Source organism: Salarias fasciatus (genome assembly GCF_902148845.1).
Source record: "Salarias fasciatus chromosome 7 unlocalized genomic scaffold, fSalaFa1.1 super_scaffold_4, whole genome shotgun sequence".
Lineage (NCBI taxonomy): Eukaryota > Metazoa > Chordata > Actinopteri > Blenniiformes > Blenniidae > Salarias > Salarias fasciatus.
In genome coordinates this window covers 1,433,682-1,458,777 of record NW_021941229.1, presented here as the reverse complement: position 1 = coordinate 1,458,777, position 25,096 = coordinate 1,433,682, and the positions used below count along the sequence as shown (strand labels likewise).

Genomic DNA, 25,096 nt, shown 5'->3' with positions numbered 1-25,096 from the left:
GGGCATTTGTATTCAGTGTGTCCGGAGTTTCCGTTCGTTTCCAACGTATGTATCATTTTTCAACAGAGCTTAAATGTGTCAGTGTGGTTGGATACTACAATATAATATTAGCATAAAGCTATATAAAAATGTATTTATGAGCCCCGCCTTCGTCTCATAGACCCCCATGTTATCCGAAAAAGCGCCGGTCAGCTTCAGCCAATAGATTTCGAGCTTCCTCATTCTCGTGCTGTCAATCAACGTGTGGAGCAGCCAGAGAGCACGTCGCTCGCCCAGCAGAGGAGAGTTAGCTCTGCAGCAGATATATCCACTGTCTGCTGAACATCCACCGGAAACAGCTCAACATGCAGGATGCTGCAGGACTCGGAGGCTCTCATTTTCACCCGACGGATAATAGCGTGCACAATTAAAGGGGTGTGGCTTGGTCGCTCATGAAAGCAGAGGGAGGGGGAACCTGAGACGTTGGATTAAAAAAAAACCTCTCTCTTTCAAAACTCCGGACACAAGCTTTAATTCGACAGTGGAGCAGGAAAAAGCCTAAGCGTAAAGGTCGTGTCTGGAGTTTCTGTTCGTTTCCAATGTGTGTATCATTTTTCAACAGAGCTTAAATGTGTCAGTCTGGTTCAATATACAATATAATATTAGCATAAAGCGATATAACAATTTATTTATGAGCCCCGCCTTCGTCTCATAGACCCCCATGTTATCCGAAAAAGCACCGGTCAGCTTCAGCCAATAGATTTCGAGCTTCCTCATTCTCATGCTGTCAATCAAAGTGTGGAGCAGCCAGAGAGCACGGCCGCTCGCCCAGCAGAGGAGAGTTAGCTCTGCAGCAGATATATCCACTGTCTGCTGAACATCCACCGGAAACAGCTAAACATGGAGGATGCCGGAGTTTTGAGTTTACTTCAGAGTTTACTTTCTTGAGCGACCAAGCCACGCCCCTTTAATTGTGCACGCGAATTATCTGTCGGGTGAAAATGAGAGCCTCTGAGTCCTACAGCATGGGGGTCTATGAGACGAAGGCGGGGCTCATAAATACATTTTTATATTGCTTTATGCTAATATTATATTGTAGTATGGAACCAGACTGACACATTTAAGCTCTGTTGAAAAATGATTCATACGTTGGAAACGAACGGAAACTCCAGACACCAGCTTTAAGAGCAGCTTCTCAGATGAACTGCAAAAAAAAAGTTCCAACATACCGAGATGAAAAATAGAATGTAGAAGAGAAGCAGGATGAAGAAAACAATTTAAGATTAAAAGTCTATATCTTTTTTGTTTGTTAAGTTAGTGTTTTGGTGAGACTTATATTCTTCTATCTTATTACAGTTATTAAGAAATATATTGTTGAAGCTGGATTTTCTAACAGAAGATTCATATTTAGAACATTATTTAATATTTGTGAAGAGTCAAAGAGAGCTATTATTTTGTTACAAGTTTTTACATTTCATTTAATTTTGTTAAAGAAGTTAGTTTCGCATCATTGAAGCATAATAAAGCATTTTCATCAACCTCTGAGAAGCCTATCTGAATTTGTGCCTCGAGCACCCCCCCCCCCCCCTCCTCCCCCCTCCCGTCCTCTTTTTTGAAGTTCTAAATATGGTCACCCTAGGAACACGTCTCTCTGCAGAACTGACCCGCACGGCGCTGAGCCCAGCTTCATCAGGGAGAACATGAAGACAGCAGAGCGAGGGAACCAGAGGTTTATCACACCTCCGTCCAGACTGAAGGCACCTTGCTGGGTTTTTTGATCATGTCTGTTTTTCCAAAACCAAAGGGTTTACTTTTCAGGAGCAGATTAAAGGGATCGATGTGTGAGAAGCTGCTGGATGTGGTGCATGATGGGACGGGTTCGCACCGAAGAAACGGCAGAAGAAATCTACTGAAACTACTTCTTTTATTTCTGTGTACAGAGTAAAAACAGTACATCCAACAAGCTGACAACGAGAAGAATATAACGGCTGGCAGCGATCGCCACTCCAGAAAACACAATCTGTAGTCCGCGTATGGCACGAGTGGCGCTTCCTCCGTTTTGGCATTGTCAGGGTGGGAAAGCAACACGATATTGACCACATGGTGTAACACTGGATTGTTTCACAGGAAAAAAAAACACACAGATCCATTCATTCACATCACTCACTTCATAAAATCCACTTAATTAGGCTTTTGCTCCAAACTAGATTAAAATGAGCATCAAACAGTGAAGGGAGAAGGCCCAGGAAGTCCGGATCACAGTGTAACGCTGGCCTGAGGGGGAAACGCTCCTCGCTTCACACCTCTGCAGCATTCAGAGCAGAAAACATTAAAGTGGGACCTGAAGTCTTCAGTGCAGTTTCACCCTGCTGGCTGTACAACAAATGAACGAAAACACAACAAACATCACATCTCAGGGGCATCTGTTCTGTCTGGCAGCGGCAGGAAAACCACAGACGCACTCGAGGGCAGATTTTCTGCATTTTCCCCCAAGACTCTCAGCGAAGGACAGAGAGGATCCAGGAAGTCCGTCCTGCCGAGGCACAGCGCCGCCGCCGCCGCCGCCGCCGCCGCCGCCGCCGCCGCCGCCGCACAGGCAGGAAAAATACTGTCAGGACAGCCGGCAGCCCGCCTGGTGGCCACGGCGTCACGTTTAACACTTCTCCACATCAACAGCCACACACACACACACACACACACACACACACACACACACACACTAAAGGGAGGAGGAGCTCTTAATTTACAAAAATAACATCTCCAAATATACAGCGGTTTGTCTGATCTTCATCCCGTCACACACTGAGAGGAATGCAAGCAGTGCATCATGTCTTACAGCGCACGTGTGTGTGAGTGTGTGTGTGTGTGTGTGTGTGTGTGTGTGTGTGTGTGTGTGTGTGTGTGCGTGCGTGCGTGCGTGCGTGCGTGTGTGCGTGCGTGCATGTGTGTGTGTGTGCGCACACAGACCAGTGGCTGAGGGTGTTCTGAAGCACGGTAACACACGTGCACAGGTCTCCTTCTCAGTACAGTGCACGGACAGATAATAACAGTGATCTCAGTGGAACTCTGGGTCTGGGATGAAATGAAGCGAGACTCGATGCGGTTTGGCAGCGTCTCCTCAGTCGCCACGACTTTACCCACAAGCCAGCAGGGCTCTCTGAGGACGGCGGCAGGGTGATGAAGTCTGGGATGAAGTGGGAATTGAACCTAATCCTGAGGCTCTGGAGCACTCAGGTCAGATTTAAACTGCACGTTGTTGTTAACAGATTAGGTGAAGTGGCTGTAATGACAGTGTGATCAGATCATTCTGCCCTGCGGCCTGGAGCTGCAGACGCTGCTGAGCGCCACCTGCTGGAGGAGTCAGGAAGGCCGTGCCGACTGAGGAGGCTTTAGTTTAGGATCCCGTCTCACCAGCAGCTCCGGAGAGGACCCAACATAAAACACTGCAGCCGGTCCGACGGGAAGCGGGACGGGACAGTCAGACGTGGCGAGGCGGGACGGGGCGGGGCAAGACGTGGCGGGGCGAGGCGGGACGGGGTGGGCGAGGCGGGGCGAGGTGAGGCGAGGCGAGGCGAGGAGGGGCGGGGCCTCAGCATGGACGCCACGTCTGGACGGACGGCGGACGGCCGCAGGACGCCTGTGCCTGGCCTCCACTGCTCTCTGGGCTCCACTTCAGGCAGCTCTCCGTGAACACAACTACAAACAAACCCTACGCCGTGCTGGAGAATACACCCAGCTCCTCGACCTTTAACCCCCCACCCCCGCTGAGCCCCCCGACCCCCGACCCCCGACCCCCGGTCCTCAGGCCTGAGGCTCGGCTGTGGGCGTCAGGCCGATGTAGGTCCCGTTCTGGGGGTCGTCCTTCTCCTTCTTGTGCACCGGGGAGTAGGACGTGTCGTCGTCGGCGGACGACTGCAAGCAGGAGACAGACAAGCTTCACAAACTCACCCCGAGACACTCTTCACCACCACCGAGAATTCCCGATGTCCTTAAACACACCGTCTGAAAGAAATCCACTAAACGGACATTCAGTCCCGTTCACACCGTTCAAGTGGAAAACAAAACTTCTGTGGCGTTCTGGAGTCAGAGCACACAACCTGGAACCTTTAGAACCAGAACCAGGACCAGGACCAGGACCAGGACCAGGACCAGGACCAGGACCAGCAGTGTTTGAGCGTTTTGTGAACGCGGGGACTCCTTTGTGTCGGCAGACTCCAGAAACACTCGGAAACGTTTCCTTTTCCACTTGCAGATGTAAACGTGTTGGTGTTAAAGGATCAGCCGAGGTGTTAAAGCCTGGGTGGGTTCAGAGCACCGAGGCTCTGTGTGTGAGACAGGAATGAAGAAAGCGGCAGTCGTCAGCGTGGGGTGAGACGGCACCAGATTTAGAAAGCAGAAGAAGGAAAGTTTGTGAAAGTTTCAGGGAATGGAGGCCTTTCGCCAGCAGGCTGAGGAAATCTGACTCCATCAGCCAAACAGACACAAATCAGAGCAAACACACACTGACTGGACCTCACTGATCAACACTTCAGCAGCTACTGCCTCTTAAACTGATCGTTTTGGGAAGTTCAACGTTCTAATAAAGGTGTTACTGGTGAAGTGTGATCAGAAGGAAGCTGTCCTCCCTACTTCCTGCTGGCTTCAGGGTCAAAGATGGAGGCAGCTCTGCTCAGAGACGACAGAAGGAAGCAGCCGAGGCAGCGACATGACACCGAGTAGACTTACAGCATAAAGCGGCTTGGAAAACACAATGCGCTTCACTTCCCTCTGCACAGAGACAGCCAGAGACATGCACGTGCCGTTAGTGCCCGTGTGTGTGTGTGTGTGTGTGTGTGTGTGTGTGTGTGTGTGGTTACAGGACGGCCATGCTCAGACGCCAGCAGGCGGTCGGGGACAGCACCTTGTGCTTGCGGTCCCGGACCATGAGGATGATGAAGACCAGCAGCAGGACGCCGCCCAGCGCCACGATGATCAGCGGGAAGTTGGAGCCCAGCGTGACGATCAGCAGCAGCTTGTGGATCCGGGCCGCCGACGCGTCGTCGATCACCACGCTCTGAGGGCGGGAGGCGGCAGAGAGGAGGGTTACAGGAAGACGGAGGGGAAGGTGGACGGAGTGACGAGAGGAGGAAGGTCAACCGACGACCGTCGCTTCAGAACGACCGAAGCCCGAGTCCTCAGGGACCTGAAGGGCGCGCGATCAACAGAGGGAAGTGTGGCTCGCTCTTCAGTGAGAGTGTCAGTACTGTAACACAGCTTGTGTGTGTGTGTGTGTGTGTGTGTGTGTGTGTGTGTGTGTGTCTTTGATGTTCCTCACCTCGTTGAGGAACATGACAGGAAACACGGTTTCGTTCAGAGTCCTGGTTTTCCTGTTGTAAACACAGCGAGTCAGAGAGTGAAGCACACACACACACACACACACACACACACACACACACGCACACACACACACACACACCAGAGCCTGGTGCTTGGCTGATACTCACGGGAATCCGGAGACTCGGTTCATCAGGATGTTGATCTGCGCTCTCTTGCTGGCTCGGACGATCACTCCGGTGGTCTGCGTCAGACGGGAGCTTCCATTATTCCCGTTCACCACGACACAACTTCATCTGTGCTCCTGTGCGAGTGTGTTGTGTGTGTGTGTTGTGTGTATGCAGTAACACAGAGGCACCAGCAGGTGGCTCCACAGAGCAGTGAGGTGCATGCTGGGAGGGCTCACCGGGTTCAGGTCCAGGAAGGTCTGGTGGTGCGCCCGGTCGGGCCTCATGCCGCCGACAGCAGACACGTATTGGGAGTCAGCCAGGAAGAAGTGAGGGAAGGAGGCGACGACGGGGGCTCCTGCAGACCACACCCCCCCACACCCCGCCCCCCGGCGTCACTTCACCTCCACAGTCACATTTAACTACATGTTCAGCGTTATTTCATCACAGGTTTGTTTCAGCTGAAGGACAGAAGCCAAACAGAAACGTCTGATCTTCATTCTGGTCCCTGAAAGCAGGTTTCAGTCTGTTGTCTCGGTTTTACTGAAGCTGCTGAATGCAGCTTGACCATCGAGTGAAGAAGAGGACAGGACGGAGTACGTGGCTCTGGGGGGGGGGGGGGCAAAGTCCACGCCTCACACGGTCACTTGTGGAGTCCCCCAGGGCTCCGTACTCGGTCCCTCCCTCTTTACCATGTACTTGCTTCCTCTTGGTCGTGTCATCAGCAAACATGGAATTAACTTCCACTGCTATGCTGACGACACACAGCTCGACATCAAAACTTCCTCCAACAGCTCTCCTGCCCCCCCTGTTCCCCCCTCAGCTCCTGCCCCCCCCTCCTGCCCCCTCTGTGCCCCCCTCAGCTCCTGTGCGTACATGTCAGTGGCGTGCACGGACCCTGGTTCAGTGTGTGCATAGAAGGACGGAGCGTCGTTGCAGAACGGCGGAGAAGAATGTTTGGGGCTTTACTTACCGGTGAGGGCGCCATAACTTGGCGTAGAGCAAATGAAGAAAAACGAAGAAAGGAAGCGCTGAGGACAGCAGTGCTCGTGCATGTAAGCGGGTGCGTCAGAGCTCCCAACAGGAGCTCCTCCAATGGGGTGGGAGCTGGGCGGAGCCTTGGGGAGATGCTACATTCATGCTACATGCTAGTTTTCCAAGATCGCCGACCCTAGCTTTAATGACTCAGAAACAGAAGCCGTTCAAACCGGTCCTCCTCATCAGCTCCTCTCCTCCCCTCTCTCCTCTGTCTCACTCTTCGGTCACTCCATCCCCCTCTCTCCTCTGTCTCACTCTTCGGTCACTCCATCCCCCTCTCTCCTCTGTCTCACTCTTCGGTCACTCCATCCCCCTCTCTCCTCTGTCTCACTCTTCGGTCACTCCATCCCCCTCTCTCCTCTGTCTCACTCTTCGGTCACTCCATCCCCCTCTCTCCTCTGTCTCACTCCTCGGTCACTCCATCCCCCTCTCTCCTCTGTCTCACTCTTCGGTCACTCCATCCCCCTCTCTCCCTCTGTTACAAACCTTGGGGTCCAGTTTGACCCCCACCTCTCTTTTGACAATTATGTTGCCTCCGTTTGCAAAACCTCCTTCTTCCACCTCCGTAACATTTCCAGACTGCGCTCCTCCCTCCCCCTCGCTGCTGCTGAGAAGCTCGTCCCTCGGTCTCCCCCAGGCTGGACGACTGGAACTGCTCCTCATCAGGGTCTCTGGCAGGACTCAAGACCTTCTCAGAAAGGCATACCAGCGCTAACACTGCCTCACAGTACGCTGCACTGTAATGTAGTATTGTTGTTTTTCACCCTGTGCCCAGCGGAGCACTTTGAGATTTGACTTCAAATGTAAAGTGCGTTATAAATAAAACTTATTATTATTATTATTATTATTATTAACCTCTTGACCTCTCAGAGGTCAAGAGGTCACGAAACGCAGATACCACCGAATTCACCGTCTGCTATGGACTCATCTGACCGACCACGTCTGCTCAGAACCCTCCGGAACCCTCCGGCTCAGCCGGGAGAACCCGGTCCAGCAGGATCTCAGCAGGATCTGACCTCCCAGCGGCGCTCTCGCTCTCAGGGGACGCTCAGCCCGACCTCCGGATCAGCCCGGCGTCACTTCAGGTCACGGCAAAAATAACCACACACACACACACACACACACACACACACACACACACACACACACACATACACACACACACACACACATACACACATACACACACACACACACACACACACACACACACACACACACACACACACACAACATCTCGCCTGGCGTGGCTCGTTAACGTGAGCGGTCGATGAGCAGATAGTGAGTGCTGTTCCTTCCTCATATTGTCAGGCATCTCACACACACACACACACACACACACACACACACACACACACACACACACACACACACACTTACATGGTGGAAACTGGAAACACGCTGTCCTCTCACACACACGGTGGAGACATGGTGTCCTCACACACACAGCAGCCGGGCCAGGGGCTGAAGTGGGACAAGGGTGGCAGTTTTCCTCACACACACAAACACACACACACACACACACACACACACACACACACACACACACACACACACACACACACTGTGGACACCAGCAGTCACCTGAGAGACCATTCATGTGACAACCCACAAGGTCACAGTAGCACAACAGACACACACACACAAGCACGCTCACAAGCACACACACACACACACACACACACACACACAGCTCCAAAGTAAACTCAATAATCTGGATCTTCTCCCGGTTCTCCTCTCTCTGTTTTCCATGAATTTGTCTTTTCAGCACTAATTTTCTGACGTCGTCTTTGAAATGTGTTTCGGGACGGAGGGAAGGCTCAGAGGGAAGGCTCAGAGGAAGGTTCAGAGGAAGTTTTGGAGCCAGACGGAGCTGTGAACCCGCCGCTGTGAGAAAGTGTTCAGGGATGTCTCCTGTCTGGCTTCCTGTGAGCTGAGCGGTGAAGAGCGGTGAGGGAGCGGTGTTTATGTTGCGTTCACACCGGACGCGTCGCGGGCGTCGTCGACGCTTGGGACGCCTCGAAGCTGACGCTTGTGACGCTTCAAGCACGACGCTTGACACCAGGCGGTCACAAAGCTCGCAACGCTCGCGACGCGCGTCAGTTTATTGGCGCGCGGGAGGCTGATTTCTGTTTCCAGCTATGGCGGATCGCATCAGGAGAGCGGCTTGGCTTTATTTGTTAAATAAAGCTAGACCGCGTCGCCGTCGGAAAAGTGGCTATTGGCTGGTCTGCTCCTCTCTGCTCTGCCTGCAGCAGGGGGCGCTGCTGAGACTGACCGCTGTGAGCGCTTTGGGACGGGGAGGGGCTCACGGCAGCACCCGCTGCTCATGGGCGACAGCAACGAGACGTCCTGTCACGTCTCCAGAGCACCAGAGAAGGTCGCCAGATTTGTCGCTAGTCGCTTTTGACAAAAAAAAAAGTCGTCAAGAGGCTTTGGGAAGTCGCCAGATTTAGCGAGAAAGTCGTCAAGTTGGCAACACTGGCCGGCCCGCATCGGTGCTCGGATCACTCGTAGTGACGTAGCACCGGAGGGATCGTCTCTGATTGGTTGACGCCCAGCGGCAGCACGTCGAAAGTTCAGTTTTCCCAACTCTCAAAAAGCGACGCTCACGACGCTCCTGACGCCGGGGACGCGCGTTGTGGGCGTCGACGCTCGAAACGCTCGAAAGTCGACGCTCCTGACGCTCCTGACGCTCCTGACGCGCCGCCCCGCCGCCCGCCGCTCCACGACGCTCGTACACCATAGACTTTGCATAGAAAAGCGCCGCTCACGACGCTTGCGACGCGTCCGGTGTGAAGAAGAAGAAAGCTGTTCTCCGTCACATGCACTGTGCACGTTGACCCGGCGTCCATCTGAAACGTGCACGGCACAAGCAGTGGCTCAGATTCTCATGGCTTCTGGGAGAATCGGATGTTTTTGAAAGGAAATTGTGTCGGATTTTACTGCTGTCCGTCTACACACTGACGCTCGCCAACACACACACACACACACACACACACACACACTGCCTGAGTTGAGGATTACGCTGCTGTTTCTCAGAGCTGTACAGAGGAAGCAGGTCAGGATGTCGGTTCTGCTGCTGAGTGTTTACAGCCTGGTCAGCGGCGAGTCCCGCACGCCGTCAGAACGCTCGTATCTACAGACAACCTGGAGGCGGAGCCTGACGGCACCAGGCGACTAATGTAGAGCAGAGGTAGAACTGAAGGGCAGAGTCAGGTGACGGGGCTTACACACACACACACACACACACACACTCACACACACTGGCAGTGGGTCAGCGGTGGGCTGAGTCACATGTCTGATTGAGGCCAGAGGTCATCCCGTGAGGGAGGACTGACGTGGCGTTCCTCCACAGCGGGGGTCCGCTCAGAGACAACGCCACTCAAAACACAACTCCTTCAAAACGCTCCTCAGAACCAGTATTCTGCTAGGCATATCAGGGGTGTCAAACATGAGGCCCATGGGCTCCATTCAGGTCAGACCACCTGTGACAGTTTCCTTCAGAGGGCAGACTGAGCTGAGACACCAGCTGCCAGGAAAGCTAGCTAACTAGCATTAGCCTCAAAGCCTAGCGATTGGAAAAACACCCACAATGCATCGGTTAGAGGAAACATTTTTGTTGACATTCAGACGGTCACTTTAAGACATTAATTAGATTAATTAATTATTAGAATTAATTAGAGCTGGGCGATATATTGAATTAATTCGATTAATTCGATTTTATTTATTCAACCGATGTGACAAAAAATTAAATCTCAACATGGAGTTTAATGTTTTCTGTCCCTCCGCCATTTTTACCGGAAGCGTGTGATACACACAGTGGCCACACCAGGAGGACTGGCGCTGTAGCAGACTACTGTCAGTACAGCGCCGTAGCGCTTCACCGGAAAAAAAGAAAAGACAAAAAAAAAGCTGGGAGGCGGCTTTATGAGCTTTCTTCAAAGATGCACCTGGTCATTAAAGGAGGGCTTTTGATGAAACAGCTTAAATTAGATCTGTGTGGCATTTTTTCTAAATTGTTTATTTTTTTCTCCAGTTTTTCTTTTATTTCTTTATTTCTTCTAAAAAAGTGCATTTCAGATCTTCTCTTCTCAGAATCTTCATTTGGTGAGTCCTGCTCTACAATTCTCTAACGTCCTGGAATTCAAATTCTTTATTTCAGCACCTGAAGCAGATGTGAGATGGGATTAATTCGATTAATTAATTACACATCCTGTAATAATTCTTTTGATCACCTGACAGCACTAGCTGAGACGTTTCACTGTACTCTGCAGGAGAAGGTCTCATTGAAAAGGGAGCAGCTGTCAGGATTAAAGCCTGGAGTGACGCTGAGGAGAAAAGCCGTGTGGAGCTGCAGGCGCTGCTGCTGCAGGCGCTGCTGCTGCTGCTGCTGCTGCAGGCGCTGCTGCTGCTGCAGGCGCTGCAGGCGCTGCAGGTGCTGCTGCTGCAGGCGCTGCTGCTGCTGCTGCTGCTGCAGGCGCTGCTGCTGCTGCAGGCGCTGCAGGCGCTGCAGGTGCTGCTGCTGCAGGCGCTGCTGCTGCTGCTGCAGGCGCTGCTGCTGCTGCTGCAGGAGCTGCTGCTGCTGCTGCTGGAGCTACGAACGGAGAAAACAGCTGATTTCATCTGAGGAGGCCGGAGAGCGGAAGCTTCTGAAGCACAACATCCAACAACCCAGAGCGTCAAGTGAAAGTGAAGCAGCTCGTCTTCTGAAGGCGACAGGAAGTGTGTGTGGGGGCGGTAGATGTGGAGGTGGGGTGGGGGGTGGAGGGTGGCGGTTCACGGCGGTTCACGGCGGTTCACGGCGGCGAGCGGACCGAGCAGCCGCACCTTTCCGACAGGGGCTGACTTTGAGCAGGCCGGTTCCCAGGCACTCCTGCGGCGTGACGCAGAAGCCCTCGTTGGCCGGGTTCTCCTCCTTGCTGGCGAAGACGGAGCGCGGCGGCGTGAAGCGGAACGCCGGGATCCCCTTCACCTCCACGTCCTTCTCGAAGTCCATGTGGATGGACCTGGAGGACACGGAGAGACAGCCGCTGAGAGAGAAACAATAACTCCACCTGGGAGGTCGGTTTTTAACGCTAATCTCAACAAACAGACGGTTTTAATGATGTAAAATAAAACGAAATGATAAAAAGCATCTTTATCTGTGGTGTTAGGAAGAGCTTTGTGTCTGCTCTCACTCTCTCTGAATTGTTAACAGTTTGGGGTTTGTTGGACCAGACTGGAGCCTGTCGTGGGCCGTCCCAGCCTCCACCGTAGGGCTGCCTTTTCAGTCGCAGAGCATCTGATTTATTGACGTGAGGGTTCCTCTCCCGGCCCCGACCTGTCAGGATGGAGCTCTGCGGCCAGAGCAGACCAGATCTCTGCTCAGGTTTTCATCCCTGTTGAGTTCTTTTCTCGGCCTCCCAGATAAGCGTCTCATTGTGAGGAGCCGGTCCGGCGGAGGGAATCCCGGCGATTCCCAGCCAGAACAAAGCGCTCCACACACTCCCTGCCAGCTGGCCCTTCCCGGCCCGGCGCCGCCCACCGGTCCCGCTACAACACCGTCCGGACCTTTCCCTCGACCCCCGCCAGGCGCAGCGCCAGAAGCGCGTCGGCCCACTCCTCCTCGGCAGCTCCTCACTCCTCCAAACAGAGACATGCTGGAACTGTAAATATGACGATTACAAAGCTCAGGAACGTGTTAATAGTCGAGCTTCATGTGGAAAAACTGCATCGCGGGAGTCACTGAATAACTACTTCTGACTCGCTTCAGTGGAATTAGTGAATTAACTGGAGGAAAACAGAGAAAACCAAGAAAACAAAGAATGGTGGACTGAAGGTGAATTCACAGAAGCTTCTGGAACAAGGAGGGAAAATGTCTTCGGTTGTTATTTTTCCAACAGATGAGACTCACGGTCCAGAGAACACGGCAACTCACAATGAGCAACACAAAGGACTGCTTAGCTACCGGATCTTCTGGACTGTAGGTCTGGCTGGGCTTGGCTGCTCAGGGGTGAATATGCTCACACAGGGATCAGCGCTTTAACGCCGCAAGATAAGAACGCTTTAACTGAGCCTACTGTGCAAATTAGAAAACAACAACAACATGAAAGGCATTAAAGGTAAATAAGTAATAGAACGGAATTAAACTACTTGACCAAGACATTTACTGACGCAGAAGACAGAATGTTCTTTCTTCAGTGACAGGTGAAAAATGGGAATGATTTGAATTATTTTCATAGTGAATTTCTTACTTATTGCACTCCTAACAGGACGCATTCAACTGCTTGTTCTTATAACAAATCTTATTGCTGTGCAAATGTTGTTGTGTAGCACTAATATTCAGACTTTGCTTCATGTTCGTGACGCGGGTCTGATCCTGGTCAGTTCGAGGAGTTTTAGGAAGAAGTGTTTGTCTGAATGCTGGATGAACTGCAGCGGTTCCGTCTGCTGGTGCTCCAGCCACGACACCTGCCGCTCATCCATCACCATCCGCGCACGCACACACACACACACACACACACACACACACACACACACACACACACACACACTTCCTGCTGCGCTCCTCCCTTCCTCGGCTGGATGATGAAGTGGGTGAAAGTGTTCGGTAAATATTTGAGGCAAAGGTTTCTGACTCGTTTCCAGTCGGACCCAAAGGTGGAGCCGCTGCGTCAGAACAGAACGGCAGAAAGAGGAAGTCTTGGCTGCAGTTTCTAGATTTTAGGTCACTGCTGCTGGCCTTTTGTTTTCTGTGGTTGTTGCAACAGTCAGACTCAGGATTTGCACACAGGAACTCGGAGGTCGATCTCAACGCCTTGTTTGTGAAATCTGGAGCTGAGAGCCTGACCTCTGACCTCTGACCTCACCCGCCCCCGGACAGGACGTCTCATAACGACACACTAACACTGTTGTCACTGTGAATGGAATCCAGGGGTGGTAAACGTACGGCCCGCGGGCCCGAACCGGGCCATGAAGACCAGATTCAGCCATGGACTCATTCTAACTGGGGTTGTTCATATATGACAATCATCCAACAAAGAACTTCACAATGTTTTTAAGCTGAAATATTTGCTGCGTCAGCTGTCGCCTGTTGTACCACTTTAATCTTTCTCACTACAGATCGAGTGCCTTTAGCTGAAACAGCTTTATGTTGCGTTCACACCGGACGCGTCGCGGGCGTCGTCGACGCTTGGGACACCTCGAAGCTGACGCTTGTGACGCTTCAAGCACGACGCTTGACACCAGGCGGTCACGAAGCTCGCGACGCTCTTGACGCGCGTCAGTTTATTGGCGCGCTGGAGGCTGATTTCTGTTTCCAGCTATGGCGGATCGCATCAGGAGAGCGGCTCGGCTTTATTTGTTAAATAAAGCTAGACCGCGTCGCCGTCGGAAAAGTGGCTATTGGCTGGTCTGCTCCTCTCTGCTCTACTGCAGCAGGGGGCGCTGCTGAGACTGACCACTGTGAGAGCTTTGAGACGGGGAGGGGCTCACGCAGCACCCGCTGCTCATTGACGACAGCAACAAGACGTCCTGTCACGTCCAGAGCACCAGAGAAGGTCGCCAGATTTGTCGCTAGTCGCTTTTGACAAAAAAAAGTCGCCAAGAGGCTTTGGAAAGTCTCCAGATTTAGCGAGAAAGTCGTCAAGTGAGCAACACTGGCCGGCCCGCATCGGTCCTCGGATCACTCGTAGTGACGTAGCACCGGAGGGATCGTCTCTGATTGGCTGACGCTCAGCGGCAGCGTATCAAAAGTTCAGGTTTCCCAACTCTCAAAAAGCGACGCTCCCGACGCTCCTGACGCCGGGGACGCGCGTTGTGGGTGTCGACGCTCGAAACGCTTGAAAAGTCGACGCTCCTGACGCTCCTGACGCGCCGCCCCGCTGCCCGCCGCTCCACGATAGACTTTGCATAGAAAAGCGCCGCTCACGACGGCCGCAATGCGTCTGGTGTGAACGCACCATTAGAGTCGACCCCTTCATGATCATGTTTCTGTGTTCAAATGAAGAGAAAATCAAACAACAGGCAGGAAAGTTGACGAAGCGGCAGAAAGCAGAGCAGGATCGGCGTTATTCAGCGCTTCAGTCCTCCAGTTCAGATGTTTGGTTCACGTCACGCGAGGGTTAGAGTTCCTTCCTCCCGCCTGGTCGGCCTCAGCCTTCCCAGACGTCCGCCTCTCAGAGGACGGTCAGCAGTAAACAGAGGTCACCTGGAGGTGAGGATCCACGCGACCCGAAGCCCAGACATGACTCCCATAGCAGACATGGCAGCCTGACAGCGCTGCCCGGGACAGCAACACAAAGCTCTGTCGACACAGAGGAGCCTGTGAGGCCAGAACACTTCCTCTGCGCCTCTGAAGCAAAACGGAGCACAAACCTTCCAGAGGATCAGCTGAATGTGGGCCGGATCAGCAGGATTTAATCTGATTCAGGCTGGAAACAGCTGAGTGCTTCATCCTGCTGCACCTTCAACTCCCACCTGATCGCCACACTCGGCATTTATAGTGTCAACATAAGGTCGGTGGGCCAAAACCGGTCTGCAAGAGGCAGCAAACCGGCCTAAGCACCAAGTTAGCAACAACAAAAAACATGCATATATGCTTTTCTTCTTTTCAACACATTTCTTAAAAACAGCTGACACGACACTGAGACCGAGCTGAGAGACCCGCTTCCATGAAAGCTAGCTAGCTAGCATTAGCCTCAAAGCCATGCTGTCGGAGCCAGAGGTGTCTGATGCCCGCCGTTACCTGCACAGGTCTGGAGTGAAGACGTAGATGCGCTCCTTCCGGTCCAGCAGCGGGTGGAAGGCGCTGCCGTCAGACCCGTTGATGGAGTTGCTTTGGTTTGACGACCAGAAGGTCAGCTGGCTGAAAAACAACACACACATCTCTTCAGAGGAGGCAGCGCGCTCAAATCCAGCAGATCGCCGAGAGCGACGGCTCACACTGGAGTGACGGCCACTATGTAGAGAACATGAGCCTTTAGCTTCATTTTCTCCCAAAATTCATCCTACAGATGAACCAATGTGGCTGGCAGCGGAGCTGAAGACCGTTGGAAATGTTTGTCACAGGCATCGATTTTAATCGGTTTTCATATTTCTTGCAGAACGTGAAGCAACAGAAAGGTTTTCTGTTAGAGGGGCAGCATGAACCAGCAGCAGAGAACAAATGGAAAAGACGCCGGTTTGAAGGGTCGACTCCATAATCGCCTCATCTTAATAACAGTAAATTACAATCCCACGTCTTGATGATAAACCTTGTTTTCATCTCCAAGTCACATATGGGAAAAAAGCGGTTTTCCCCCGGAGCGAGGAGGCCATTAGAGACTCCAGGGGAAACAGAGACTATCAAACTCGATAAGACATGTTGGATAAAAGCCATTCTTGAAGTGATCCAGGACCTCAGGATGTCCTGCCCGGCCTGTGTGAAGGGAAATCATCCCTGCTGGCAAACATCAGGCACTGAGGCTTTCTGGACCGAGCCACAGCGGGTTCAGGCTGATCACCTTTGACCTTGCCATGTCACGACCCGACCGTAGTCCAGGTGGTTCTGCTGTCCGGTGTTGAAGACGAACTCTCCGTCGTTACTCCCGTTTTTCTGAAAACAGAAGAAAAGCTGCGTCAGAAACGCTCCTCACCGAAGTGGCTGAAGCTCCCTGACGCGGCGCCGTCCGGATCACCTTATACATGAGGCCGAACACCGCCTCCACGTCCGGGCTGGTGGCGGCGACGCGCCTCAGCAGCGGGTCCTCGTAGCCCCACAGCAGCTCGTCCACGGTGCGGGTGGTGAAGAGGCCGCTGCCCACCGAGTTCATCAGGAGGGACACCACGGACGACTTCCAGAAGCTGTCTTTCACCTTGTTCATGACGGCCTGGGGACGGCAGAGAGGACACCGCGGTCCGTCGGAGGGCGGAGGGGGTGGGACTCCGCCGAGGAAGCCGTAAACAAAGAACAGAAGGAAGCCCCTCCCTCCACTCACCCACGCCGGGATGTTGACGGTGGTGATGTTGTCCTCGGCCGGGTCGCCCACCGACCGGTCCCGCAGGAACACGAAGCTCTTGGTGTTGTAGGCGGACACCCTGTTGTTGCCGTCCAGCATGCTGACGTTGTCCTTGTACCTGTACTCCCTGCACGCACAGCGGAGGACGCTCGGATTAGACAGAAACTCAGAAACACCAATGAAACAACACCTGGAACAGGATCCGCTCCAGAGGAGGGACAGCGCTGGACCGGTTCAGTCCGGCAGAGACCAAACACAGGCAAAAGGTTTTCATCGTAACTTCAGTCCGATCTGCTGAAAGATCTCCAATCCCGCCGTTTCAGACAGGTGAGGCCGGTCTGTAAGGCCTGCCGTCTTCTTCCTGACGACTGTGAAGCACACCGAACGGCTTCCACTCATGACCTCAGGAAATTAGGTTGCGTGTGACTTTTACTGCTCAACACATCCGGAGGAGATTAGGGAAGTGAAAGAAAGAGACGCCGGCACGGGATGTTTTATTGACGTGCTGCTTTATCGCTGAACCTTGACATTTACTGAAGGCATTTGGCGGCAGCAGCTGTATTCAGGAATGAAAAATCACAGCGTGTGATCTGACGGAGGACCAGGACCGGGACGGGACAGGACATGGACAGGACCTTATGCCACGTGGCGTTTGGGGTTATCTCACAAACAGCTGATAACACTAACAATGGGCTCTGACATTTCATTACCATTTTTGAGAAAACTAAGGGTCAAAAGAAAGGAAGCAGAAGCTGTTCAACACCGGCCTTCTAACTGCAACTCGGCAGAAAGTTTGAAATCCAACAATAAAGCGCTGATCTGCTGAAAAATGGATAGATCAGACTGTTTTTTTATGAGGATCCAAGCATAAAAAACACGAAGCCACACAGTCTGTTACTGGAGATTTTCTAGGTGGTTTTAGGTTTCTTTCAGAAGTAGAACAGACTTAAACAGCTGGAAGCAGCGTTGGTCAGAAACTCCGGACCCGCCGGGCTGTTAGTGGCACCGTCGGTCATCGTACAGACCTCCTCAGAGCCGGAAACCCGGGGCCAATAGGTCAAACCCGGGGCCAATAGGTTAAACCTGGAGCCGATCAGGGCGCTCCAGGCTACAGGCTAAGCTGACCACACTTCCTGTTTCCAGCAGGAGGCGCTGTGGCTGTAGTTCAGAAGAAGCTTTTTCAGCAGCTCTGTCCTGTGGAGGTGTTTTCACGCCAAACGTCCTCAGAGGAGACACAGTTTGCTCGAGGGCCAAACTGCCAAAGGCAAATTGCGGACTTCCTGTTGGATTTTTCTGTTTCCCTCTGGGCCGTTTTAGTGGATCTAGGTGGCGTTAGAGAGCACACTTTGCCAATGAAGGGGTTAATTCTCCCATTTTGCTAAATGTGGTGAGTTTTTCAGCATGTCTAGGCCTCTGATTTCAGTTCTTTGACACATCAGGATGCTAAAAATGCTAAAAATACCATACGAGACAGAGACATGATGGGAATCGGATGGTGAGGGGCGGTTCTCCGGCCTCTTACCTGTAGGTGTAGGGTCCGACCTGGCTGACCTGGGGCTTGGCCCCCCCCAGGAACTCATTCACGTTGGTCACGTTGAAGAAGAAGAACTCCATGTAGACCGGAGGCGGGGGGGTCTTCCAGGACTCAAACACCCGGCTGCCCTCCACCAGAACGATCTCCTGCACACACCGACACACACGCCTCGTTACAGCCAAACCGCGGTCCAGGGACCCTTGGAGGAGACGTTTACAATACGGTCAAGTGAAAACGAAATAATTCAAGCCAGCACTGCGGTGAGAAACTTTAGCTTTAGGCCTTTTCAGTTTTGTCCCGGGAGGTTTTCTGTTCATGTTTCTACTGTTTTGAATTGAAATGTGATTTTCTAGAAGATAAAAGAAAAAATATTGATGTCTGTGTCCATCAGTTGTCCAATAAAATACATTTAAATAAAACTTTTTTAAGTTTAACAACTTCACATCTACATTTGTTTCCCAAAGCAGAGTTTAATAAGTTTTTAGTTTGTGACCTGCAGACATATTTAATTCCCTAAACAAAGTATCTGACTCTGTTCACTCTCAGAGGATGGTTATCGACAGTACTTTCCCTCGTATCTGAGTCGCCTGAAGCGCTGTGACGGTGTGAGTGTGAGCGCGTCTTGAGTTCCAGTGTAAAAACAAGCTGCAGAACAAAAACAGCCCGGTGGGGGGTCGCGGGGGGAAGCGGCGAGGGGGACACCCGTCCACCGCTCCATTGTGGGCGGTTGCCGTTGACGACGGGCACTCGGGGAGAGCCCGGTCATGTGATGCAGAGCGCGGTGCCCGCTCCGTGCGCAGGACCGCGACCTTAATGATCCCAGCCGCATTCCTGAGGCCCGAGCCTGGAGAGGCCCTGCAGAACAGGAAAACATCTCCTGATCTGAGGCAGACATCTTTACAAAAACCTCAGGGAGAGGATGAAAGGGAGAGGATTAGTGTTTCAGCCGGAGTGAGAGCTCCCGGTGGCCTGATTGTGTCAGATCTGAGTTTAAGTTAACAGCAAACGAATAAACCCCCCCACTCCCCCCCCCGAGGTCCTCCCTACATGTCCACAGACAATAGTTTAGCCGAGTAGTCAAGGACAATAAAGCTGTCACCTTAGGTTGAGGGAGGGGAGGCATGCTCTGTCTGCGTCCTTCTTTCATGCTCCGAACAATCAATAGGGTAAGGCTCCCAGCACGCCGCGTGAAATGCATGGAAAACAGGAACAGAGCAGGCCTCTTATCTCAGCGCCCTCACCCCGGCTGCTCTCGCACCACTCCCTATACCAAAACACACGGAGCAGGTGAACATACAAATACTGGCACGGCTTTGATGTGGAGCGCCTCGCATACATTCAGCAGCGCAGCGAGAGGCCGTCCCTCAAGCCTCCGGTCGCCGCGCCGCACGCCGTCAACAGGGCTCGACCCGCTGAACCGCCGTCCTCACAGTCCATCACGTTCAGACTGAAGCCCGCCCAGCCCGACTGGACAGACTCCATCTGCTCAGCAGAGTCAGGATGTCGTTTTCTCGTCTGTAATACTTTTCCGGCAGCATGACGAATATTTCTGTCGATGACTGATGAACAAAAAATCCAAAAATCATCCCGTTTATACAACGTTCAAAGAAAAAATGAATCATTACGGCATAGATCCAGCAAAGACAAGAGAAATCCTGTCAGAACCGGGCGCTTTAAGGTGTTGTAGTCCAGACTACATAGTCTGAGACCAAGACAAAGACAGACCGAGACCAAGACAAGACCGTTGGGTTTGCTGCAGCGACAGGCTGATCTGTCCTTGCAGTCGTGGTCCAGGCTGGTCTGAGACCGAGACCGGTCTCGAGTGCTACAACACTACTTTTATCTGACGTTCTTGACAGTCGACTTCTTAGTAAAGCTACTTATAACTGTAGCAGACAGTATTTCAAAACCCCGTTTACATGACAACGTTTCAAGCGAAAACACATCCTTTTTACATTTTCGTTTCAGAAAAGTTTCCCATTTACAAAAATAATGTTTCGAAACCCATGTCCCAGAAGAACCTGGACCAGGACCAGGACCAGGATCAGGACCAGGAGTCCTGACTCTTTGGAGGAAAACCTTGTCCTTATTGTCCGTCTTCTGAGCCTGAGCAGGAGGATTAATCTGCTGCACATGTGCAGTAACAGCATTTCAGAAAAGTTGTGTTTCCCCCGTTTCCATGGAGACGGAGCGGGGCTGTATTCAAAAACAGCACCGAGCTCGTCTAAACAGACATCCCCAACGAGACGACAGTCCTGCTTTCCTGTCCTTGACAAACAATCAATACTTTTCTTTCAGTGGAGAGAAAAAAAGCTTCTCCAGCAGACTTTCACACACATTCCAGGATTATCCACATCCCCAGTTTAATGTCAAAAAATAGCTGACGCTGGTTGTTTTACATCCTGTAATTACCGTGCTCATGCTCGGGTCATTTCATTCCTTTCAAACAACACTCACTTATCGCCGTGATATAAACAGACTCAGAGAACGAGACTCGCTGTCTTGATGGATCTGTGAGTCCAGCGGTCCAGTGTGGGAGTCAGTTCACTGAAAACACTCCAGAAAAATTATATCTAACATAGTTACATGGGAATATATTTCAGCGCTGCAGTTATATCTTATCTTTGCTGAGCAACAGATGAATAACTAGTTTAGTTTTGCATTCGCTGTTTCAGCAGAGCTCTTTCAGATGACTCCGGTTTCCTGGGCTAATCCGGCGGTTTCTGGGTTAACACTTTCACCTCCCGGGCAGAACACCAGGACGGCTGAGGCACGTTCTCCGTGTGGAGTCTGCATGTTCTGCCTGTGTGCAGGTCGGAGGGAGCAGACGCTGAGCCGACGGAGGATGGATGGAAGGACGGATGCGTCGACACGTTATCGACGCCACACAGATCCAAGCAGTACTTCACGCATTTTGAGGCCCCATTTGGCTTAAAGATATTTCATGATTCCACGGCAACGTTTTCTAAATGATGTCCATTTCAGTGGAACTGAGAAAACCATGTAGTTTTCATGTCGGTCCACTAGTTGGTGCTGTGGTTTGTTTTTACTATGAAACCACAGAGAACAGACAAATACACTCACAATGGAGACCTCAGACCTTCATATGGACAGAATGGACAGAACACCGAGCTGGACTGTTGTGACGGTGACTGTCAACTCTAAAACTACCAAGTCCAGGAGAACATGGACTGGAACCAGAACAAGGACCAGGACCAGGACCAGGAGAATCTGGACTGGGGGTCATGACACTCTGGAGAAAAACACTGTTCTTATTGTCCGTCTACTGAGCAGGAGCAGGTCTACTGTTTACTACGGCCGTGTAGCACAGGACCAGGACCAGGACCAGGACCCGGACCAGGAGCAGGGCCAGGGCCAGGACCAGGACCAGGACCAGGACCAGGAGCAGGGCCAGGGCCAGGACAAGGACCAGGACCAGGACCAGGACCAGGGCCAGGACCAGGACCAGGACCAGGACCAGGACCAGGAGCAGGGCCAGGGCCAGGACAAGGACCAGGACCAGGACCAGGACCAGGGCCAGGACCAGGACCAGGACCAGGACCAGGGCCACGGCCAGGGCCAGGGCCAGTGCTACAGAAAACTTGTGTTTCCCCCCGTTTCCACGGAGACCACGCGTTTTCAAGAAGTTGCATTTCCCACCGTTTCCACGGAGACGGATTCACTCCTGGGGGGGGGTCTGACCACGCCCATCAAGCGTCCTGCTGAAGCCCCGTGTCGTTCTTCTCTTTATCACCCAGGGTTCATGGTGAAAGCACAGCGTTGTCTGCTGTGGTTAAAAGCGTCTGTGTCTCTGCGGAGTCTGAAAGACGGATCCAGGAGCAGGTTTTCCTCGAGCGCCTCGTCGGCGAGGAGGAGCCGCATTCTGCCGGACCCGACCGGCTGCCCGGGAGACGGAGGCGCTGCCAAACCAGCTGCTTTCCCAATAAACCCAGCAGTGTGAGAGCGGCTTGGCACACAAAGAGAGGCTGCCGCTGCTGGGAGGGGATCCACCATGGGAGGGATCCATGAGGGATCCGTGGGAGGGGAATCGGCCGGTCAGGGTGGCAGATAGCGCCGGGAGTCCACATTCAGGCGTCACACCCTCCAACACGGAGCCGGGCTTCTCAGAGATAAAACGTCAGGCTGGACAAATGAAGCGGAACACTGGAACAGATGGAGCGGAACCTTCAGTTCAGTGAAGTCCAGTGTCTGAGGGGGAAAAAGAATCCAGAGTGCGCATACCGCTGGGTAAACAAACCCGTTCACATGAACTTCAGACCACCAGCCAAACAGAAACATCTGGAAGACATGAAAACATCCAGCCTCTCCTCTCCAGCCTCTCCTTGCTGGGCAGAGCTGAGCATCATGGGAAGGAAACCCATGACCGGAACAAACTCCACAGAAATACTACTTAAAAAGGAAGAAGTGTTCTGACTGACCCAGACTATTTCCAGCTTCGGCTCGGCTGTAAACTCGTACTGCTAATTTTGAGGCTTGACTTTCTATCTGCTGGATTCTTTTAAGACTGAACCAGTAATTCCCAGAAGCCCCACTCCCATCCCAGACAGCTGTGACCTGTGACCGACCGAGCGACCAACAGAGCAACTGTCTGACCGAGCGACCAACTGAGGGACCGAGTGTCCAACCGAGCGGCTGACTGACTGAATGTCCCACCCAGCAACTGACCGAACGAGCAGCCAACTGTCTGACCCAGCAACTGACCGACTGAGTGACCGACTATCCGACCGAGTGACTGACTGTCCGACCAAGCAACCACCCGAGTGACCAGCCAAGCAACCATCTGACCAAGTGACCAAACCAGCGACCGACCGACTGACCGTCAAACCCTCCTGACCACAGTTCATGTCCTTGCTCCAACCCTGAACACTTCATCCTCCAGACAGTAAACCAGTCACACTCTTGGTGGCTCCATAAACAGCTCATAAACATTTATCTACAATATAAAACCAGGCTAAACTTTCCATTTGGAGTCGCGTCAGACTGCTTTAAAAGGTTCAGACCCCATTTCATGATGTTTCAGGTGGAAAACACTTTGTTTCAGAAAGGTTCTATGTTTACGAAGCAGAAACACGGAAAACAGAGCGGTTGGCGAACAATGGGAGAAGACGGACATTCATATGGACAGACGACGAACTGGACGCTGTAACTGGAGACTGTCAGCTCTAAAACTAGAAAATGGACCAGGACCAGGACCAGGACCAGGACCAGGACCAGGCGAAGGGCTGGGAGGCATGGCGCTCTGGAGGAAAACGTTCTCCTTGTTGTGCTCATAACTGCAGAAAAACAAGACGTTTCCAGGAGTCTGGTTTTCGCTGGTCCACACAGCGATGGAGTCCAGGCCTCTCAAAAAGATCCACCTTCCATAAAGTTGTGTTTTCAGAGGCTCTGAGCGCCGCTGCCATGTAAACAAACACCCAAACCACAGGGAGAGGTTGGCGTTTTCACTCCAAATCGTTGCCATGTAGACAGGCATGTTTCACTATTCTAATGGACCTGCTCAAAACAAACATTGTGCACATAAACGTAAGTACAGCTGCTCCAACCCTCCTTTTCTGTCTATTTCATTTTGACTTTGTTTTCCTGTTTTGGAAAGTTTGCGAGGGTGTGAGAGAAAAGTGGGAGTAAGAATGTCTGAGTAAGATCAGCGAACGTGAAAACGTACTAAATTTAGGATTTTATCTCCCACAGTCAATGATTAACTCCACGCTCACTTTTCCAACAGATCTCCTCAAACACAGAGACGATCACCCGGTAAACCTCCGCAGAGCGTGCTTCCTCCCAGCGGTGGAGCCAGCGTCCAGCGCCATGGGGAGAGTGCTGAACGCCGGGCTCTCCCCCACTGAACTCTGGGAAGGCTTCAGGCAGCCGGCGTCCTGGAACCAGGAGAACCCTGCGCATCCTCATTGAAGTGTGTGCGCCGTGCAGAGGAAGTGACCACGTCTGAAAACACGACGCCAGAGCAGCGAGCCACAGACCGCCGGTCCCTCATGAGGCCCGGGTCAGCGGGGCAGTGGAGCACCCGCAGCCCAGAGCCCCCTCCAGAGGGTCAGCCCGGGACAGGCACACTTCTGTTCACACTGTCACCGTCCCCCGCCGGCTTGGCCGGAGAGCCTCCCCCGCCAGCAGCCACTGCCGTTCTTCAGAGGAGGAATCCTCCTGGGCCCTCCGGTCCTGTCAGCGGGACGCACTAAAACCGAGACAGGCTGTGTGCTTTGGGCTCTGAGCCGGGAGCCTGTCCTCCTGAGACAGCTGGACACTGGACCTCCTCATTCCAAACTCGTGGGAATGAAACCTGACAAGACGCTGCTCAGATGCCTTCTGTTCCCACTGGTTTCACACAGTTTTCCTTCTAACGCGATGGTCTCCCGCCTGGTACGCTCCTCTGGCACGCGCCCCCGGGTCGCTTACCTTCTTCAGACGGTCGTGCATCACGGTGCGGAAGACCTGAGCCACCATGAGGGCGACCCCCACCACCAGCAGGTGGGCGGAGATCACCCCCACCGTGTACACCGCGCACGATCTGCGCGTCATGCTGCAGGTGCGGATGGAGTTCAATCCTGTCTGCTCTGAAAAAAGTTACTTCAACACGAAAAAACCGAAAAGAAGAAGAAGAAAAAGAGGAAAAGCTCCGAGTCCAACTTTTCTTTGCGTGTGCGCGTGTGTGTTCCGCTGCAGACTCGCGGGGGAGTTTGCGGTGAGGTTCCCGGAGTAACGGTTTGGATGATTCCGGTCTGGAAGCTGCGTCCTGACGCGAGGCGGCCTGGAGCGGGACCGGAGGCGCGGGGACTGAGAACCGTGCCACGCTGTATTTGTAGCGGGCCACGAGCTGGAGCTCCCTCCCTCCGCGCGCGGAGCCCTGATTGGTCGCGTCGCGGGGGGAGTCTTGTTGCGCAGAGCGCGCCTCCTCCGCGCGGCCAGTCCTGACCTCTAAACCCCCCACCCCCGACACACTCACACACACACACACACACACACACACACACACACACACACACACACACACACACACACTCCCCCCGCTTCAAGACCAAGACTTCCACGCTGAGGGCCCCACGTGGTCCTGA

General features: G+C 52.8%; 1 protein-coding gene across 2 annotated transcripts; it reads right to left on the bottom strand.

Moving 5' to 3' along the window:
• Nucleotides 1-1,884: 1,884 nt before the first annotated feature.
• On the bottom strand, nt 1,885-24,830 carry LOC115382544 (lysosome membrane protein 2-like). Of its 2 annotated transcripts, XM_030084320.1 has the most exons (13): nt 24,441-24,830; nt 18,000-18,157; nt 16,457-16,604; nt 16,157-16,348; nt 15,983-16,074; nt 15,226-15,345; nt 11,328-11,506; nt 5,699-5,817; nt 5,463-5,536; nt 5,294-5,345; nt 4,880-5,032; nt 4,705-4,746; nt 1,885-3,891 (listed from the first exon to the last, which is right to left on the bottom strand). In XM_030084320.1, the coding sequence occupies exons 1-13, from the start codon at nt 24,561-24,563 to the stop codon at nt 3,781-3,783; spliced, it is 1,563 nt and encodes a 520-aa protein (XP_029940180.1). In that variant the 5' UTR covers nt 24,564-24,830; the 3' UTR covers nt 1,885-3,780. The 2 variants fall into 2 exon arrangements, with proteins under 2 accessions (XP_029940180.1, XP_029940181.1); XM_030084321.1 differs by lacking the exon at nt 4,705-4,746.
• Nucleotides 24,831-25,096: the final 266 nt, after the last annotated feature.